Genomic DNA, 17,474 nt, shown 5'->3' on the forward strand with positions numbered 1-17,474 from the left:
ATTGCCTGCTCTAAAGGACTCACAACTACAAGTCATCTAAGCAAAAGAAAACAAATAATTAGATAAATTAAAAAGCATTCGATAAATAGCATTTGGTGTATTTACTTCTATTCAAAGTGAATTGTTGATATTTGAAAGCCTAGACTGCCAGCATTTAAAAACTGGTTGTAACTGCTAATGTGTAACAAGTGATTGTGGGAAATATTTTCTAAATTTCAAATCAGTAGAAGTGCTTTTAATGCCTTAAAAATCAAAAAGAAATGGTGATCTGATGACTAATACGTGGGAGTGTTCAAGTAGAGTAAGAGTCACCAAATGCAAGAATATTTGACTGCTTTGACCGTTTACTCTAGTTTGTTACATAGATATTTAATAGGTATATCCAAATACAGCCAATGGGGTTTTGGAAGCACATTCCATTCTCAGCTGCTTCTGCCAGTTACTGAGGCATCCACGCATTCCTCTGCAGTTCGTATCGTTTATATTAGCACTGAGCTTATCGGGAGTTGTTATATTCACATTGTGATTTTGCTGTATCATAAAATGATTTATTGTGATTTGTTTATTCACTGAAGTGTAGATACTGAGCTGTAAAGTTCAAGCAAGTCAGGCTAGTACTGGTTGGTTGTCCACCAAGGCCAGTGCTCACTTGGAGTCTATTCATCTTAACCTTGTCAAGTCTTCTAGGTTCAGCGGGCTTTCTTTTTAACTCTGGAAATGTCTGGCGTCTTCTGCCAAAATCTGTTGGCAGCTGGATTTTGGCCCATAAAATATGTATCTCTTTTTTGTTCGGGAGGGAAAAGGAAAAAGTGGGTAATATTCTGGGGGCTAGTGAGGAAGGAACAGCAGCCACATATGTCTGCCACTTTCCAGACCTCTTTGCATCCCTTCTGAATATTCATTTGTGCTTCTCTTATCAAAAAATGGGAAAAAAAAACCCAAAAAACCAAAAACCTTGATAAAAAATGATTTTGTGAAATTCCATATTCACAATCTTTTATTTCTTTCTCTCTTAGATTTGCTCATTTGATGCTACTTTCCCACTAGACCCAGGGGCTGTGGAAGCTGTTAACTTCCTGTTAGTTGTTAACTAACTTAACTTACTTAACTAACTAACTAACTTACTTAACTGTTAACTAACTGTTAACTAACTAACTTAACTGCATTCTGTTAGTTTAGTTGAGTTTGTTTCATTCTGGGCTGCCTATCCCAGATTTTGCAGGCTGATCAACATTTTCATTGCCACTTGTGGCAATTCCGGTGTCACGCAAGAAGAGGAGATGTAACCTGCAGAACCTCACTGGAGACTGTATATGAGATAGGTTTTTCCCTATCTTGACCATAGGAGGCAAGGGTGTGTTATAAGACTTGGAGCTAGAAAGCAAAATGGAATACTTTTTTTTTTTTTTAACAATTAACACGTTTTGTTCTTTCTTCCCCCGTGATGCTGTGCGTCAGTAGTTTCTGATTTTTTGCAGAAGTGCATATGCTGTGAGGAGGTCAGTGGTCAGGTCGACAAATCACAGAAATGCTCCCCCTCCTTCTGCCCAGTGAGTCAGCTTTTGAAAGTTTCTGCTTTTATCACTATAATATTCTTACCTCCTCACCTGCAAGGAAGTCTCTGATGGCAGCAACTGCTGTGATGGAAATTACTGTATTTTTGTGGAAGAAATGCTTTGACTTCAAGGTAAGCAGAGCCCAGTTGTTTTCCTTATTAGTATTAACGTTAACTAGTACATAAAAAGTGGAATCAAAGCTGATGATAGAACAGATTGCTCCATGTACACTCTCATAAAGTCTCTGATGCTGTGGCAGGTGTTAGGTGAGGTACTTCGGCCCAGAGCTGACAAAATTTCACCTGAAGATTGAGCTACCATTAGAAAGAGAGCTTGTTGCTTTTTTCCTCTTGCAGCTTCCAAACCTCTTTTGTGAATACTAGACTTAGAAATTGTATTTCATGCACAGTCCCTGAGGGATGATACTAGGATGTATTTTCAGAAAGGCTTCTAAGGAGATACAGAAGTGCAAATATGTTGGAAAGGGCATGTCTTTTAAGTTGCTTAAATTGTTTATATTTCATTTTCATGTGTGGAGTGTTTTATTTCTGTAGAGAACTAATAGAAACGCTCTCATTTAAATTCAGGAAAGTTATTTCCCTTGAAAACATCACTGAGTCACTGATCAAAGTAGTTTTGTATAACTCAATAACATATTTATGTAATACCATTCGGTAGCACAACTTGGAATTAAACTTGAAACCTTAAAATTGAGGTAGTAAGAGCCTTGATTTGAAGAGGGCTGTTTCTTACTGCTGTTGTTCTGCGTTTACCTCTAAGTCCTTGGGTCAGCCAGAAAAAACAGCAGAAGAATACCTCAGCGCAGGATTCCCCAGTATTCCCAACCTGGGGTGCATTTAGTCACAAACCCCTTTTCCTCCTTTTACATCTTACTTATCTCCATCTCATAGTGCCACAGGGCATTTTAGCATATTCTCCAGCTAATGGAGCAGCAGATTTATCAGCTGAAACCTGAGGGACTAGAGGGAAGGGAACCCAGCTGTGTTATGTACGACACATAACATCATTGCTGAGAAACCTGCCTGCTGCTGGCTTTAGGTATTTACCAACACAGCATTTCTAGGCGGAGACCAGAGCATGCTTCTTCCTTCCCTGTAAATCTCCTTACCGCCCTGTGCTCTTTCTTGCTTGCTATCTCTCCGAATTCACTGTTCACCACTGCACGGTGGCCTGGCTTCAACAGGAGGGGTGCAAGGGGTGGCTTTTGGTGCGTCCTAGCCCTCCAGCTGCTGGTTCGTGCTCCTCTTCTGCTTCCAGGTGTGTGATCTCCTTAACCAGGATATTATGTTAAAGCTGCCTCATAGCAATAGGTATTATATACACACATATATATGTATGGAGTCTCGTAAATACATGGAGCATCCCTATTTTCTCTTCCTTCAGCAACATATTTGAGCAGTGGTGGCCAGAGCTGTTGTTGGTTAACCTCTGCTGCTGGCAGGTTCCTCTGGGGTTAGCACAGAGTTTGTAGATGGTATGTGGGAACCCCAGCACTTACCATCCCCTTGATTTCCCCCCTGCGTTTTATATGTGGCTGGCAGATGGTCTGACGCTCGCCTGAGGTGCTCAGCTGGCTCCATCACGCCTTAGGTCTCTGCAGCAGCATGGCCAGGTGGGCTCTGGTTCCCTGCCTTGCACCAGCCTCACAGCCAGGTCTGGGCACGTTGGTCTGGGCAGCTGGGTTTGGCCTGGCCGCGGGCTGTAGTGGCATCAGGAAGTGTAGGGACTTGCCATGGAGTTACTGAGGTTGGTATGGATGATGTGCGAAGGGGAACGGGCGTAAACGCCAGAAGAAACTGCAGAAGAAGAGTTAGAAGAACGGCCAGTGCAGGTAATGAAGAAAACTGTTCCCAGCTGATAAGAGCAGAGCGTAAGAGCTCATTGGCAGAGGACCCTGCACCCCACTGAGAGGAGCATGGCATCAAGGGTACAGCACATCACATCTGCGATTTCTTTCCCTGGTAGCTCACCATGAAAGAGACGGTGCCCATGCAGGTGAGTACATTCCAGGCAGGTATACTTCCCACACAAGGAAATGCAAACAGGGAGCAGCAGCCTCACCTGGGACATACCAAGGTTCATGTGGGCAGGATTTGTAACCAATGGACCACTTCATAACAACAGTGGACACCTGAAGTGTGTGAAAGCTCTATCCAAAACCCAATTTGTTTCCAGGGAGGTACCCATAAACAAGAGATTTGACAAACTGATAGCCGGAGAACCTTGTTCTCCCCATTGCACAAAAGAGATCCTGGACAGGCCTCTTGAACACAGACCTTTGTGCTGGTTGTTGTGAGAGCGTGAGGGGATGAAAGCTATGAGAGAATGACTGTGAGTGGGTAAAATCAACCTGCATGGAGGTTGGGTGCGATAAAATCATCTTGGCCTTTTGTGACAGCTTGCATTTAGTTTTGATCCATTAATGTCTTGTTGAAGAAGGTGCTATTGCATTCCTCCAAGCTCAGTCTGCCTAAGCTTACCTGTGGCTTCTTTTCATTGCCCCTGGTCCTTGATAACCAGAATACAGTGCAGTATATACATTACATCATGCAACCGTGATGCTCCAGGACTCTAATCAGGATGTAGGATAATGACCTGCAGGAGCTTTAAGAGGGCAAATATGTACATAAGTTAGTAGTCAAAACATTTACGCAGTGTAGGCTGAATCTCTGGGATTCTCAGGTTTTCATAACCTACAGACCATCAGCAAGCTGCATCCCATTTCCAATTACTACATCAGTGAGCAGCGTAAACCAGCAAAAACTAATACGAAAATGTTAATGCTCTTCGTTGAGACTTGCGGGAACAAAACAGTGATTTACTGTGTCCTTCACCCAGAGCCATACTGTGTGCTGTGCTGCCAGGAAGAAATGTACAGATCTTTAAATAAAAGTAAATAATAGATAATGTCTCAGATGGTAGTCCTATAAATGGATGCCTGTCCTGGTTTATGACTTGAAATTGAATTTCTTGCACTCTACTCACTGCAACTAATTGGTGTGTAGAAAAGGCTCATGCCTCAGACCTGGCTTGTCTCAAAGTCACTTATTTCCATGGTTAATTTTTTAATAATTATTTGTTCCTGTAATGCAATCTGCCGTGGATTTTTATGTCATCTTTCAGTACTGTTCAGTGAGAACCTCAGCTTTGTTCTTGTATATGCATGAAATGTTGGGGGAACAAATTACATTTCTCACTGTGATTGACTCCTGTGGAGTTATTTGGCTAGGTACCAGCTTGAGGCCCTAAATATTTGTTGGAGGCAAATTCTATTTAGATGTGCAATTCTTGAACTTAATTTTGTTGCAATTTTAGAAAACATTACTCATTTGAAATTAATATATGCAGTCTACCCAGTCATAAATGTTACTGCAAAATAAGAATGAAATGTTACCATAAAGCATTGTGATTAGCTTTAAAATTATAATTATTTTCTTCTTTTTATAACTTACATTAATTTTTTTAATTTGTTTTCTGGTTATTAAGACTATGGAGATTACAACCAAGTCTTTTCCTCAGCCATAATTCTAAAGTATTTAATTGCTTTTTGTTTTAAAGCTGAGATTCTCACTAATTCGTATGACTGCAATAGATAGGGCGTGAAATAGAATACCAGATAACTGCAGGATTTCTGGCAAAGGCCACAACAGTTAAGTGCATATGACATTAAGAAAACTCTGATATACAAAAATAGGAGGCACAATGAAAAGTGAGAAACTTCATTCTGCTTTATCCAAACTGGATTACAAGAAGGGCATGAGGGAAGATCGAGGAAACTACGGACCTGTTATTCTGACCTCCGTACCTGGAAAAATTATGGAGAAGATCATACTGGCTGCTATTGAAAGGCAGGTAAAGGGCAAGGCAATCAGTTTTTTGCTGGAAGCTCATTCACTAACTGTTACACACCTGATCCTTGTTTTTTTACTTCCACCCAGTGTCAAACTAAATACTGATGCAAAACCTGGTTTTGCCTTTGTTATGAAATGATGTTGTTTCAGTCCAACAAATTAGGCCTGTGTATCTGCTATAATTGATCAAATGATAGTTGTATCTTCCCAGGATTCAGCTATTGAACTGATAAAGGTGTGAGATTAAAAAAAATTACTAAAAAAATTAAAAAGCTGAGGATATTCTTAGCAAACAGAGACATTGGAGCTGATAATGTACCGCAGTATTGGAATAGGGTTATTTCTTGATGTGCATCCTGTATTGGTTTTGTCCAGTCTTGGCTTCCGTGTTAAGGTGAAGGCCCTTCATCAGCAAGGTTGGATGGAGCTGCAGTGTTGGGGCGTAGAGGGTCCGGGCACATCTTGTGACTTCATGTACACCGTGCAAGGTCACGCTAAGTAGACTGAGAGAGGGTTCCCATGGCCTCTGTTGTTTTTCTTTCTTCCTCACCTGGGTAATAGGTGTTTTCATTACTCACAGCCAATTCAATTGAATGTATCTCACTGTTGGAAAAAAAGATTAATTTTTTTTTTTAATGGCTCCTAATTTCATCATTTTCTGTCTTTCAAAACACCAGTTTAATTCTTTCAAAGTATTTGTAATTTTTCTAAATAATTAGCCTGGCTTAGTATATTTTAACCATGAGCCACATGGAATTCTTTTAACTCTTAATATCTCTTATGAACTACCCCTTCAGTGCTTTCCTCTTTTTCCCTTGTTGTTTTGAAAGCATTAGAAGTCAAGGCACAGTGGTGTTAATTTCAGTGATATTAAATAGTTCAGGTATACCACAGACCTTAAGGTCTTACTGTGACAAAAAGAAAAAGATAAATATTGATTTTTTTTCTGAACTTTTGTGGTTTGGGATTCCATATATCACAGTTCTTGTCCTCCGGAGAAAAATGTAGTTTGTGTCATGTCAGTAGAACTCAATAATAAAAGGTGAGTAAAGATGAAATGGCTCCTGCCAAGGTGTGTAATTAAGAGTCTCCAGTCGTCTTCTGTGTAGAGAAGAAAAATGATTAGCTATAATTTAAAGGAAACTTTTGTGGTTTTGTCTGCTTGCTAATATTTGATTTATTTTTTACTGACATTGCCATGGTCCTAATTTAATAACTGAGCATTAATTCTATGCCAGCTAAAGACAGGACTCTTCTTTGGCTCAAAGCAAGCAACACTGCATTCATGGCCAGTTATCGTCAGATCCATTCCATAAAGCCGTCCATCATAAATATCAGCGTGAGAAAAGCTGAGCATCTTTCTCATATTAGGCAGTAGGCAAAAATGTGAAGAAGTGTAAACGAATGCTGTAAATCGAGACAATATAAACCATGAGAAGCTGCTGAGCAGTAGTGCAGCCACAGGGACGAGCAGGCTGAGCTGGCAGCCAGACTTGACCTGAGAGCCCAATGGCTAAAGCAGCCGTCCAGGAAGCAGGGTCCTGAGCTAGAGAAGTTTGCATACCCCAGTTGGGTTTTCCAGGCAACACCGCACCCGCAGGACTGTAGGATATTCTCAACTAAAGTACGTCTCACCTGCCATCTCATCAAAATAGGGCTATTGTGCCCTCAGTTGCCATCAGAGGTAAAGCAAGAATAATATAACCTTGCTGTAGAGCACTCAGCTGGGAGGGGAGAGATTTCTTATTCTCAAGACTGTTTTCTGTTAGTCTGTGATGGTCTAATCTGAAATGCATGAATAGATCTATATGACCTTACTGAGGCCTAAGTTTCAAATATAAAATCTGGATTTTTGCCTTAGGTACCTACATGAGCTAAATGTTTTTGATAGCAAGAAGCTCTTTAGTTGAGTAGATAAAAGCATGGAAAGAGGCAATGCTAAGGAAGATAAATAAGTGTGGGCTGGAAGTGAGAAGAGAGTGGTAGATTCTTTGTTCTTGAGTCTGTAATTCAGAACCCAGTATTTTTTTTTTTCTATATTGAGATATGTGTTCAATGCAGGAATTATGGCCAGGGGCTTTCAAGAGCTGTGTTCTGTAGGAGATCAGATTAGATGAGAGATGATCAGAAAGTTTCCACTGCCTCTAAAATAGTCTATCCTTAAAACAGGTTTAAAGTTAGACTCTTAAACTGTATAATTCAGTTGAATGTGGTGGAGCTGTGTCACTTTACAGCTGTAAGTGTATCTAGTTTTTAGGTCTGACTTCCCAGTAATATACAGAAAATAATTCAGTAGGCACTTGTAACAAGAAAGATGTTTTCTTCATCAAAAGTTGCCTTCTCCTCACACCCTTTTGCCTTTTCTTCCCCTGAGAAATAAGGCATCCTATTGCAGCAAGCAGTGCTTGCATTCCCCCTGGGCCCTTTGCCATACCCAGCTCTGCACAAAGTAACTGCAAATTGTTGTCAGGACGGCAGAAATAGCTGCGCCTGCATCCAGCTAACTAGGAAATGAGGACTGAATTGTGGGGGAAAGAGAAGCAAAATGCTGTGCCTGGGGAGAGTATCCTGCTGTGCCCTGTGGGGTTATATGTGGGGGCTGTTTTGCCCAGGTACGGGATACACTAGTGCAATCCCCAGGGGAGTCTCCGACTCGCCTCCGTCCCACACCTGTGAAGGAGCTATAGGAGAAGCTGACCGTTAAGTGGGGAAAAAAATGGATTACAGCTGTGGATTCCCCTGAAGATCATCTTTTTTGTTAACAGATTTGCTGGAAGTAGGTCCCACTCAAAACCAGAGAATTTTGGCAGGCTAGATCTCAATGCTGCTGTATGGTTGGCTGTTACTAATGGCAAGGATCAAGAAAAAGAATTCCTGGGAAGAGCTGGACTGACATAGGTCTGTTCAGGTTTTTGATCCTACAGGACCAAAAGGAGGGGCCTGTAACCCATGGGAAAAGATGGTGTTAAATTTCTTCCAACAAGTTCCTTCTGTCATAAATACTTGGAAGTGGTATCCAGTGTTGTGTCACCAAGAACTGTAAGGAAGCTGCAAGGAGAACAAAAACATAGGAAATAGCAAAAAAAAACCCCCACTGAGTCATGAGTAAGAACCTGCTATGCAAATCCATAAAGATTTGTAGAGGGGGTTAGGACCTTGAAAGAGAGAGTGGAAATGTCCTACAACCCAGATTTTTGAATCTTCCACAGGAGGAGATAACTGATCTCAGACACCGAGAGCTCAGTGTTAACCTAAATCACTTTTTGACTAATTATGTGATGTCTATGTAAATAAAGTTACGACCTGCCACATCACACTCATGCCAAGGGTTGTCTGTTGTTTCCATATACAAATGGTCAGAACTGAAGCTGTATTTATCTGATGGGGCAGAAGTGCAAAATCTTCTTTCATTTTTGGGCTCCCAATCTTGAATATAAAGCCTTCTGCATGTATAAAAGTCAATGCAATATTTGAAAATGCTCATGGATGTTAAACATTGAATATTTCTTAGCAAGGGAATCTTTCAACATTTTATTAGTTCATGTAGAAAATGGATTTCCCCTGGGTAATACTAAAACAGCTAAATCTGAAAACCTGCCTAGAAGAGGAATAGCTCTCAAGTATGAAAATCTTCCAATATAAGATAAATACGAGTTAAACAAAATTGACATGATGGACAGAGCAACCAGGTCCAGTGGGGATTTAAGCATAGAGAATAATGGAAATAGTTTTCACTGTGCTTCAAATATCTAATAGCGAGAAAAGCTCTTGTTTCTTGGGGTTTAAAATGGATACTGCACAAAATAATGGAAGTAAGCATTTAAATTGCTTCATTCATTGCAGGTATTGTGTCCCTGATCTCCCTGGCTGTCCTGTCCTATGAACGCTACAGCACTCTCACCCTGTGCAACAAGCGCAGCGCTGACTACCGGAAGGCACTGCTGGCAGTCGGAGGTTCATGGATTTATTCCCTCATCTGGACTGTGCCACCTCTGATCGGTTGGAGCAGTTATGGGATAGAAGGTGCAGGTACCAGCTGTTCGGTACGCTGGTCCTCGGAGTCGGCCAAGTCCACATCCTATATCATCTGTCTCTTCATATTCTGCTTGGTCATCCCTGTGATGGTCATGATGTACTGCTATGGTCGCCTCCTTTATGCCGTTAAACAGGTAAGCTGCTGTGTGCTGTTGGTAGTGCAAACTGGTCTGATACATATGTTTCATTTCTCTTCTATCGAGTTTGGAAGCACTGATGATAGAGAGCAAAATAACAAAGTAAAACCAAATGGAGAAGACCACAGAAGGCCTGAAGGAGGGGGCAGGAGGTCTTCACCAAGTTTTTTCATACTCCAGAGATCCAACCAGAACAACCAGATAATATCCATATAGATACTGACTTTGTGGTTTGAAAATATTGTCTTCTAGGAAAACCAGCGTATCTGGTTTTCCTAGAAGCCAACACATGTTTACCTGTCTATAAATAAAACATCCATGCAAGCATTTCTTCCTCATTTTCAATCATGACATTTTAATAATTTCTGCTTCTTAATCTGTGGAGACCTAACTCTACAGTAACGCAGTTCTATTGCAATTTGCAGAGTTATCCCAGGGATCAGCTTCTCCTTGTAATTCTAGGCCACATTTAAAGGTTTCCTTAAATACTGCTACCACCATTACTACTACGACTGATACAACGCCGACACTCCTCTGACTGGTTTAAGGGGTACTGCAGATACTCCAAAGTGAATATTCCAAAAGACCCTGCCAGGGGGTATGGTATTGCAAAGTCTGAATACCCTTGAGACAGTAAAAAAATGGTTTAATGATGAATAATCAGAAAGGAATGAGTGTATAGGTGTTCTCTAAAAAGCAATTCTCTAAAATGTTCAGATGAATTAACTAAAGGTGTTAAATGGAAAAAAAAAAAAAGCAGTAAATCCCTGAATAGAGGCTCTCATACAGAATTAAAGTGGATGTAGTTTACTTCTGATTAGTCATAAGGAATTAAGGTCGTGCCTTTTACATGATTTGTCAAAACTTTCAGAACACTTGAAGCCCAAAAGGGAAATCTTCTCCTGGTTGAGTGCTGAGCGGGCCAGTAAAATCCCTTTGATGAATCACACATTAGTACTCCTCTTAATACTGTGAAATAGTAATATGGAAAAAATTTCTCTTGATTGTAAACCATTAAAATGAAGTTACAGACCATATCTGGTCCCTGGGCAGCAGTATCCTTTACCATCACCTTAAAGAAAGGAGCAGGATCTTGGAACATGTGCTACTACTAATACGCAGAAGATACAACTTTCTTAAACTTTTGTCTCTTCTTCCCTTCAGCCCTCACTGTCATTCCTGACAACAGACATCACCCACAACATACAAATACTTGTATGGATGAAGCTTCTGTATCATGTGCTTTAGCTTCTAGTTCTAAATGTAAGCTTGTGTTATTTTAGTCACCTTTTTTTTTAAATTCAATTATATTAAAAGTAGTAGTAGATCTCATTGATCTGCCTGATGGGTCTCAAGAAGTTGTGGCAAACATGCTTAGGGAACAAAGCATCATAGAAAAGATAGGTGCAATCTATAGCCATTTTGTATTTAGATATGAAGACTGAGTAGACTGGTGGAAGACTAGGTTGATTGATTAATTGACTGTCCAGAGAAAAAAATGGGAGAAGGAATAGCATTTTCCACAATCCTCTGTCCTCCATGTGCTTTCAAGATTGGCCAGGAAGCCTCTGGGATGTTGAGGTTAGAGAGCCCTGAGAAATTTTGTAAATGGTGGAAGTGAAAAAGAATCAAACCCAATCTTGCATAACCTGTTGGAGGCCAGGTCTTAGGGAACTAATGCTTGTTAAATGCAAAGGAACTCCAATGAGGATTAAGTCGTATCTCCTCTCTAAAGTTGTTATGACTCAGGGTCATAACAACTGCCTGAGTATTTGTGAAGTCTTGAATAGCTAAGCCCTAAATTTTTACACAAAACGTCTAATGCTTTCCTGGCGTTTGTAAAAGATTTCCTTGATAAGTTATATTTCAGCAAAAAGAATCCCAATCAGAAAACTCATCGGTCCTCAGCTTTGTGTGATCACAGAATCACAGAATCGTATAGGTTGGAAAAGACCTTTAAGGTCATCAAGTCCAACCATAAACCTAACACTACCAAGACCACCACTATACCATGTCCCTAAGCAGCTCATCCAAATGTCTTTTAAATACCTCCAGGGATGGCGACTCAACCACTTCCCTGGGCAGCCTGTTCCAATGCTTGATAACCCTTTCAGTGAAGTAAAATTTCCTAATATCCAGTCTAAACCTCCCCTGGCGCAACTTGAGGCCATTTCCTCTCGTCCTATCACTTGTTACCTGGGAGAAGAGACTGACCCGCACCTCTCTACAACCTCCTTTCAGGTAGTTGTAGAGAGCGATAAGGTCTCCCCTCAGCCTCCGCTTCTCCAGGCTAAACAACCCCAGCTCCCTCAGCCGCTCCTCATCAGACTTGTGCTCCAGACCCTTCTCCAGCTTCGTTGCCCTTCTCTGGACGTGCTCCAGCACCTCAATGTCTCTCTTGTAGTGAGGGGCCCAAAACTGAACACAGTATTCGAGGTGCGGCCTCACCAGTGCTGAGTACAGGGGGATGATCGCTTCCCTAGTCCTGCTGGCCACGCTATTTTTTATACAAGCCAGGATGCCATTGGCTTTCTTGGCCACCTGGGCACACTGCTGGCTCATATTCAGGCGTCTGTCAACAAACACCCCCAGGTCCTTTTCTGCCTGGCAGCTTTCCAGCCGCTCTTCCCCAAGCCTGTAGCGTTGCATGGGGTTGTTGTGACCCAAGTGCAGGACCTTGCACTTGGCCTTGTTGAACCTCATACAATTGGCCCCAGCCCATCGATCCAGCCTGTCCAGGTCCCTCTGCAGAGCCTTCCGACCCTCAAGCAGATCAACACCCCCGCACAACTTGGTGTCATCTGCAAACTTACTGAGAGTGCACTTGATCCCTTCGTCCACATCATTGATAAAGATGTTAAACACAACTGGCCCCAGCACAGAGCCCTGGGGAACACCGCTTGTGACCGGCCGTCAACTGGAGTAAACTCCATTCACCACCACTCTTTGGGCCCGGCCATCCAGCCAGTTCTTTACCCAGCAAAGAGTACACCCGTCCATGCCATGAGCAGCCAGTTTCTCCAGGAGAATGCTGTGGGAAACCGTGTCAAAGGCTTTACTGAAGTCTAGATAGACAACATCCACAGCCTTTCCCTCATCCACTAGGTGGGTCACCTTGTCATAGAAGGAGATCAGGTTGGTCAAGCAGGACCTGCCTTTCCTGAACCCATGCTGGCTGGGCCTTATCCCTTGGTTATTCTCTACACACCATGTGATAGCACTCAGGATGATCTGCTCCATCAGCTTCCCTGGTACCGAGGTCAGGCTGACAGGCCTGTAGTTCCCCGGGTCCTCCTTCCAGCCCTTCTTGAAGATGGGCGTCACATTTGCTAATCTCCAGGCAGCAGGGACCTCCCCAGTTAGCCAGGACTGCTGGTAAATGATGGAAAGGGGCTTGGTGAGCACTTCTGCCAGCTCCTTCAGTACTCTCGGGTGGATCTCATCAGGCCCCATAGACTTGTGTGTGTCTAAGTGGTGCAGCAGGTCACTCACCATTTCCCCCTGGATTATGGGGGCTCCATTCTGGTCCCCGTCCCTATCTTCCAACTCCGGGGGCTGGGTACCCAGAGAACAATTGGCCCTGCTATTAAAGACTGTGGCAAAGAAGGCTTTAAGTACCTCAGCCTTTTCCTCATCCTTGGTCACTGTGTTCCCTCCCCCGTCTACTAGGGGCTGGAGATTCTCCTTAGCTCTCCTTTTGCTGCTAATGTATTTGAAGAAGTATTTTTTATTGTCTTTTATGGCAGTAGCCAGATTGAGCTCTAGCTCAGCTTTGGCCCTTCTAATTTTCTTCCTGCACAGCCTCACTACACCTTTGTAGTCCTCCTGAGTTGCCCGCCCCTTCTTCCAGAGGTTGTAGACTCTCCTCTTTTTCCTGAGTTCGAGCCAGAGCTCTCTAGTCAGCCAGGCCGGTCTTCTTCCCTGCCGGCTCATCTTTCGGCACATGGGGACAGCCCGCTCTTGTGCCTTTAGGACTTCCTCCTTAAAGAAAGTCCAGCCTTCCTGGACCCCTTTGCCCATAAGGGCTGCCTCCCAGGGGACTCTCTCAACCAGTCTCCTAAACAGGCCGAAGTCTGCCCTCCAGAAGTCCAAGGTAGCAGGTCTGCTGACCCCCCTCGCCACTTCTCCATGTATCAAAAACTCTATCATTTCGTGATCACTCTGCCCAAGATGGCCTCCAACCATCACATGGCTCACAAGTCCTTCTCTGTTCGTGAACAAGCGGTCCAGCGGGGCACCTTCCCTCGTTGGCTCACTCACCAGCTGTGCCAGGAAGTTATCTGCCACACGCTCCAGGAACCTCCTAGACTGTTTCCTCTCTGCTGTATTGTATTTCCAGCAGACATCTGGCAGGTTGAAGTCCCCCACAAGAACAAGGGCTAGCGATCGTGAGGCTTCTCCCAGCTGCTTATAGAATAGTTCATCTGTCTCCTCATCCTGGTTGGGTGGTCTGTAACAGACTCCCACCACAATATCTGCCTTGTTGGCCTTCCCCCTGATTCTGACCCATAGACACTCCACCCTATCGTCACCATCATCGAGCTCTAAACTATCCAGACACTCCCTAACGTATAGGGCTACCCCACCACCTCTCCTGCTTCGCCTATCCCTCCTGAAGAGTTTATAGCCATCCATGTATATATGTGATGTATATACCTCCAGTACCATAATCCTGAAATCTTGCATTTTATAAATTTCCTGTGACATATATATAAATTTCCAAAGACTGTATCATGACACAGTCACTGAACTACAGACTTTTTCTCCTTTGGTCTGAGGTCCTCTAACTATTCTGTAATAAAAAGGGTAGATTATGAAATGCTAAAGTATGTCATGTTTCAAACTGGAGGAAGAGGTGAGCAATACGCAAATAAAAGTATAGTAGTTCTTACATAAAACTACAAAGAGTAGGTAGGGTAATACAAAAAAAAAGTTAAGAGAGGTTACTACATCCGTTGTAATGCTGTTACTTTCTGGTGTGGGCAAAAAATTCATTATCTTGTAATGTTCTGGCCTCATAGATTAAAGTCCTTCTATGACCTTCTGTGTAATATATTAGAAGAAATGTGGGAGCATTGCAAACATAAGTGCATTATCCCAACTTCAGCTGCTTGGTAAACTTTCTGAAATACGCATTTCATATTTTTGCAAGGTACATAGAAGTTTTTATGTTAGAGCATTGTAGCGTTAATGGTATTGCATCCTGAGATCAAGAGTGCAGAAGTCATGCCGTTATTAATACTGCAATGTAAATTAATTGAGGTGGAAGAAGTATCTTAATAGATTTGGGATAGTTAATGCAAGAATTGGCACAGTGCCCGCATTTTCTCTTTGCAGGGACAGTAATTGTAGGTCTGCTTTTCTCTTTTTCTTCTCTAAATTTAGTCAGGTGCTGTAGCATTCTGTCACTCGAGGCATTACTAGATCCCATGAAGTCATCTGCAATCTGTGTAATGGTAAAAGGCACAAGGATTTCAGTAATACAGGTTTTATAAAAGATTGTCTTTTCAAGGAATTACAAGGCAATAGCATCCCTGTATGAATATTGTTAACAGCAAATGCCATTAAACAGTATTACAACATGACTGTACTATTATCTCAGAGCTCTTGCCATTTATCAAGCTCGAAGACCCTTAGGAATTGCTCAACTTACTTTCTTTAAAGGTATGGGTTTTTTTCAAGAATGGCTTTATCTGGATGGCTGAGTTTGGTTCTGCAGATGGCCTTTGCTGCCGTCCTTGTGCGACACAGTCGGAGGAGCCGAGCTCAGCCTGGCCCAAGCGGTGGGGCAGGTTGAACAAGTCCCAGGGAAATGTTAGCTCTGAATAGTGAGAGCATTTCAGAGGTGCTAAGCAAAATAATGCTCAAAACGGAGAGCCAAAGAAAACCTCTGGTTTCAGAAGTTGTTAGAAAACTTGGCAGTGCATCAGATTTTAAGATGTAGAGAAACACAAATATTTTATTAGACGTTTCTTCCCTCAGAGTCCCTGTTTTCACTCATGCTGATCTTGTTTCCTGTTTTTATGAAACCTGTTCTTCCATTCCTGCAGATGCTGAAATTCAGTTTCATCCCTAAGTTTTCCTTTAGAGATGATGCGTCTGATACCTATAAGTAGAAAGGGGCAAAGTTTTCTCTCTCACAAAATATTATTCACATATATTTTATTCATGCACATTCTACAGAACAAGAGAAGGAAACTGAGAATGGTTTATTTCTCCTAGTGCAATTAGATTTTTTTTTTTTTTTTTTCAGTTTTTGGCTTATGATGCTTCTCTATGACTCTACCATTGTGTTCCCTCTGGAAAAATGTTCTTTATGAAGTCAGTGTCAGTTGTTTACACTTTGAAAAGTGGGCTCCCAAAAGTGGAATTACAGAGATTAGCATTGTGATCACTGTAGCGCAGAAGGCACAATATGATTAAAATCCTCCACTGAGGGGCCCAGAGAACTCATATGAACCAGCCTAATGAAAATTAGTAAAACTTTTAAGAGAGATCTCTTCAGTCTGCATTATCTCCCACTTGCACATAAAAATCCTGCCCAAGGACAAGAAGAATCCCAGAACATTGTTTCAAGATGAGTTTTCAGATTGTTTTTGTGGAGACTCTCATCTTGGCTCATCTCATTGCCAGTCGTCTTTCATCGAAAGCTGTGCCTGAACAAAGCTCAGCAGGTCTTTATGGGTTGTAGCTAGGACATGGAAAACAATAAAAAGGATTGTAAGCAGAGCACGGAGACTTAAGCACATAGTGTAATACACATCTGACCGGGCAATTCTTGCTTGGTGCAATAGACCATTTGTTAAAGTGGGCAAAGGGCCAGTGGTCACACTGTCTCACGGGGTTCCGGAGTAGATGGACTTGTGACCTGACCTGATAGTACTACTGTGTTGTTTTTTTTTCTTTTTACTTGAGAACAGCAAGGAAAAAGTAGAAATGGAAAACATTTAATACATTCTTTCATGTCATTACCCCAGTTCTACTTTGACTTTGTTTTTTGACAAAAATAAACCAAGAAAAAAAATATTAAATGAAAATTTTAAGACTAGCACACATGAGATAGAAGTTGGCCTTACCAGGATGCCTTGTCCTACACCCTGTGGTGCACCTACTAATGCTTAATTCCTCATAAACTGCTAGTTTAACTAGTGACCAAAATGTGGGTTCAGGTAGTGGAATTACCTGACTATTTCCCTTTACAACAACTTTTGTTGTTTATTTTGAAAAGTGCCACATGATTTCTGACTTCCATGTGTCACAGGAAAACCAGATCACCTTTTTTTATTGCATCCCTTGAACCTTTCTGATTCTAGTCACCTGGTAGGGGAACAGGGACAGTCAGGGTTACACTGCAGAGAGCTGCCTGGTCCTCTCGCTGTTACCCCTCTTCCAGACTTCAAATTACCAAATTTAGTGGAGGAAGAGTGCTTCTGTCTCTTATTTAAGATGTAATGCCCCAGAGTGAAATTGTGACTCGATTATAAACCTGAAGAAACTAATTTTGAATTCTGTATGGTGAGATTTTGACTCTAGTATATTTTTGAAAGCATTGGATATAAATGACAGTGGTGGTTTTGAAATCTCCTGTGCCCGCAAAGAAAGTCTGAGAGAAAAAGGAAAGAAGAGATGTAGATTTTTATGACTTCTGAGTCCTTAATCCTGCTTTATGTCTGTACTATGTGGAACAGTTAAAAATATCTCTAAAAGCAATTATTGCATCATTGTTCATTAAAGTAGTCAGGAAAGGATTATAAAGTAGAAGGATCGCTCCTGTGACTGTTTCCAGTTCTCCAGCTCATTTGGAAATGATTGTTTGTAGGAAGACAACACATTAGGGCAGAATGCTCAATGCTTTAAACTGAAAAGAAATTATC

General features: G+C 41.9%; 1 protein-coding gene across 1 annotated transcript in view; it reads left to right on the plus strand.

The window, feature by feature from the left end:
* The window catches only part of LOC142420741 (pinopsin-like), a 90,675-nt gene that overhangs the window by 14,822 nt on the left and 58,379 nt on the right, over nucleotides 1-17,474 (plus strand). The window contains exon 2 of the mRNA XM_075524957.1: nucleotides 9,272-9,597. Within this exon, the coding sequence (XP_075381072.1) occupies nucleotides 9,272-9,597 (326 nt within the window). The remainder of the gene's footprint in view (nucleotides 1-9,271; nucleotides 9,598-17,474) is intronic.

The sequence above is a fragment of the Mycteria americana genome, chromosome 1 (genome assembly GCF_035582795.1).
Source record: "Mycteria americana isolate JAX WOST 10 ecotype Jacksonville Zoo and Gardens chromosome 1, USCA_MyAme_1.0, whole genome shotgun sequence".
Lineage (NCBI taxonomy): Eukaryota > Metazoa > Chordata > Aves > Ciconiiformes > Ciconiidae > Mycteria > Mycteria americana.